General features: G+C 40.5%; 1 protein-coding gene across 1 annotated transcript; it reads left to right on the top strand.

The window, feature by feature from the left end:
• Positions 1–1,654: 1,654 nt before the first annotated feature.
• Positions 1,655–2,837, top strand: LOC137978510 (uncharacterized). Its single transcript, XM_068825484.1, has one exon. It carries the CDS (start codon positions 1,726–1,728, stop codon positions 2,551–2,553), a length of 828 nt encoding a protein of 275 aa, XP_068681585.1. The 5' UTR covers positions 1,655–1,725; the 3' UTR covers positions 2,554–2,837.
• The last annotated feature ends 1,041 nt before the right edge of the window (positions 2,838–3,878 follow it).

Here is a 3,878-nt window from a genome sequence, read left to right as displayed (position 1 = left end):
TTATTCAAATGATAGATAGCCAACGAGGCGCGTAGCGCGCCAAGTTGGCTGTAATCATTTTATACCTAACCACGCGCGCAATCGAATCTCGCACACAAGAGTTTCCATTTAGGTCCCGTCGACTTTTTTTTACTGAAATACTTAACCATCAACATTAAGTTTTATGAACACAAATTAGGTCTGGCTCAGATTCAGTAAAAATGTAAGACGTAATAGAATAAGGTGTAACTACCAGTATGATTTAAATTTGAGGCTAGTTATTACTGTACCCTTAAAAAAATTAATCTTTTTAAAGAGTACCACAATCATCGAGAGAACATCTGATAACATTTGAATTGATCACCGTAATCCAGTTTACAGTTGTATGTTTAGTTACCTGGCCTATGAATGAAAGTAAGCCTGGAATTGACCTCGTTTTGATAGAAACCTCACCGCTTTTCTTATGTAAATTATTACTAATTAGCATGAAAACATCATTAACATAAGAAAACGAGAGAGGTCTGTATCATAACAAGGTCAATACCAGCCTCACTTTCATTTAAGGCCAGGTAACTAAGCACAACTTTAAAGAGGTATATCGTGGTAGGTGCAATCCAGTAAAACACGCTTCCGTTCAGTGTCCTCAGTTCGACAGTTTGTTAAAGCGTATAGCCACTTTACTTAAAAAGCTGGAGGGGGGTTATCCGCCGCAGAAAAGGTCCAGAAATAAAAACCGACAAGAACTCTTCTTAACTCGTGGATACGCGAAGCGTAGGAACGAGTTGTTGTGGGCACTGCGATAAGCAAATATATCACTCGTTTTTGCCCGTGACAATTTCTTGGTCACGCGTCTTTTTAATAGGATGGAGGTGAATGATTTGCCAACTGATTACATGCGATAAATCCATATAATACGGCATATATAATATATTTCACTTACCTGAAATGAGACAATGGTCTGAAGAACATTTTCACTCATTAAATTTCTTAAAAGTAACGAGAACATGAAAGTTATCTAGGCGGAAGTGCGTACGTATTTGTTAATTTAGGAAGCGATAAATGTCACCTTCGCTCTCTTCATGTTCTTAAGGCAGAGCTACAAGGTAAGCAGCCCAGTTTCAACATTCTGTTTCAATTTGAACACCAATCTTCATCGACGTTTATGGAACTGATTAACTGCGCTCCTAATCTTCTTGTATATAATAGACCTTTCCATGGTTTCTGGCGCTATTTTGTTTGGGGGGCACATATGGCTAAATGTACATTAATGTATGTGATTTTGGTCGACTTTGAACCGCTGTAACATCGCTACAAGGAGGAGGATTGCTAACATTTGCCACTATTTTAAATAGTTTTATCGATATCATTTATCCAACTCAAAATTAGGCCATTCAAGAAGGCAAGACGTCGGCAAATTAAAATTGTAAATCTTCTCATGTGGCTTCTATTTTTCGCGGCCCTTGATTAGGTTTTGTATGAAATCTTAAAATTCGTTTACGGTCGTTGTAGCCTGAATCTGCTATTTATACTTAGGAAAATCTCAGTACAAATGCCTTTTAAAAGACATTTTCGCTGCCAAAATGCAACGTCCGTTCAAAGTTGGCCAAAATCCCATACATTTACTGTAATATTAGCCTTGCTTTCCCCAAAACAAATGGCGCCAGAAACCGTGGACAGGTCTATTGCACATACGTTTATCAAAGTCGAGCTCTGGATTACTTTGTCCCTCTCGCTTTACAGATTACCATGTACGACATTTACGTTACCAATCAATGTGTCGACAACGTTTATATCCGCCTACATCCACAACGAATTAATAACCTAGGTGTGGATATCCACCAACAGTGGACCGGAGCTGTAGCGGATGAATCATCTTTACGAGCATTTCTGATGCGATGGGAATTCTGTCCGATTCCTCCGCGTATTAAGCCTATGCCCTTTGTGATTGGGATGGACCGAAATCTGGATAGCAGTCGGCGTTTATTTGCGTCCTTGTACGCCAACTCAAAGCTGCGGTTTATCGATAAGGAAGTAGATTACATGAATTTTGGATGTCTGTTTATAAGGAGTACTTGGGGGAGTACCTCTGAGGAAGTATTTTATCTTACTCAGGAAAACCCTGAACCAGTCTGGCTTGCGGCCAAAACGGGCGACAAATTACCAGAAAGGAGGTATTTGATTAAAGCTGATAGTGAGGAAATAAATGGGGCTGCTTACTTCGGCCGGGTCCACGGGCGTATACCTTGCATTGTTACCTCCAGCAATGACCAGTGTGACAAGTGGGTAGGGCCGGACTTGGATGCCTTTGGATCTGGTGCATTACTGAAGACAAACGGCCATCAATGGTTGCGAGCGCGAAGTGGTGATCCCGTGCCACCTAATTCTGTGATTGTGGGGTTGAGCGACACCGAGGGATCCCTGTACCTTGGAAGGGTCGGAGGAAATACCCCTTGTTCAATCAGCAGTGAAAGTGGCAAAATTAAACAGTTTTTCTACTGTCGGCATAAGAAAGAAACACGAATTGAGAATGGAGAACTAATGGTGCTGACAAACGACACTAAAGGCCTCTGCTAAAAGACATGGAACAACAGCTTTAAGCAATAGTTTTGTACGCAACATGCTGCTTTGTTTGATCATTTCACCAACTGAATATTTTAGCTGTAGGCTTACGTTATTTTCTGATTACTTTATGCAAACTTGAGCTGTATAGGAAAGTAGTATGTCATTGCCGTTAGATACTTCCCTTTCATGGTGTAACGGATGATGTCCTTTTAGATATTGCATGACTTAGGTCATCATTTCATGTTCACAATACCTGGTAGTGTTAATACTACCTTTCATTCGGAACGACCGAAGGATCGTTGATTATAAGAGTTTAAAGCGGGAAAGAGGTATGATATTTCTTCGGTAATACTATTTAGGCCTGACATGCTTCATACAGTCTGACTGATATTGTTGGCAAGGCATTGCTCTGGGCGAGCTCCGTTTGCTGGGACACAAATAATACCACAAATATTTGGGATATTTTGGCCAAGCCCTGATGGGCTAGGCCGTTTATTGAAAATCAGCATGGTAACCTAGGAAATACCCAAATATAGAAGACATGACCCCAGCAAAGGTGAGGGGACACACGCCAAAGCCCTGAGCGAGGAACGAGTGAAAGGGCCCCCCACCCGAGGCCAGATCAGCAAAACCCTTGCCAACACAAGAAGAAGGTTAAGGTACAAAAGAAGAAACCAATTTCACTACATGGCCCCTGCTCAAGTAGTCACCTTAACAAAAGAAGCATAATAATGAAACTTGCACGATAAAGCAGAAGTAACAATAAACAAAACCTGAAATTGCAAACTAAACAGATTACAATTAACTGTAGTAATAAAGAAAAATAACTGCATGGCCTCATGCTCACACAGACACCTAACTGAGAAGGGTAAGAAGCGCCTAGGCATAAGTAATAATCATGTTCAAGCTACATGGCCCCTGCTCATATGGCAATCTACACGTAAACTAAGTAATGTGTATTGATGATATAGAATAGAGAGATAAAAACAGTAGTGGTAACCCATTAAAGTAACTATGATACTTGACTACCCTAGGCAGCAAGTATAATGCCCCAAATAGTGGTGGTTCATTTAGTCGGCATTCTAATGTACAGTACACGATGTAGAGTTCAGACACGTAGATAAGACTTAGAACAAGAAAATGAGGTGCCAAAAATTGTTAACTTACAAAATGATTCTAGTCTGAGATTGGTAACCTTCGATTTTGTTAGCGACACCAACATGTGATACAAGCCCAAGTTGTCTGGCATTGAAACCTACATGTAGCATACCACTGAGAAAATGACAGCCAGCTTGGCTGAATGGGTTTTAAAAATAATCCTTGGAAATTTTCACTGG

The sequence above is a fragment of the Montipora foliosa genome, chromosome 1 (assembly GCF_036669935.1).
Source record: "Montipora foliosa isolate CH-2021 chromosome 1, ASM3666993v2, whole genome shotgun sequence".
Taxonomy (NCBI): Eukaryota; Metazoa; Cnidaria; class Anthozoa; order Scleractinia; family Acroporidae; genus Montipora; species Montipora foliosa.
Note: the sequence above shows the minus strand (reverse complement) of the source record. Positions and strands in the feature narration are given on the sequence as shown.

Excerpts from the sequence above, each read along its gene's own strand:
- LOC137978510 (XM_068825484.1), top strand. The coding sequence starts at position 1,726 with ATGTACGACATTTACGTTACCAATCAATGTGTCGACAACGTTTATATC.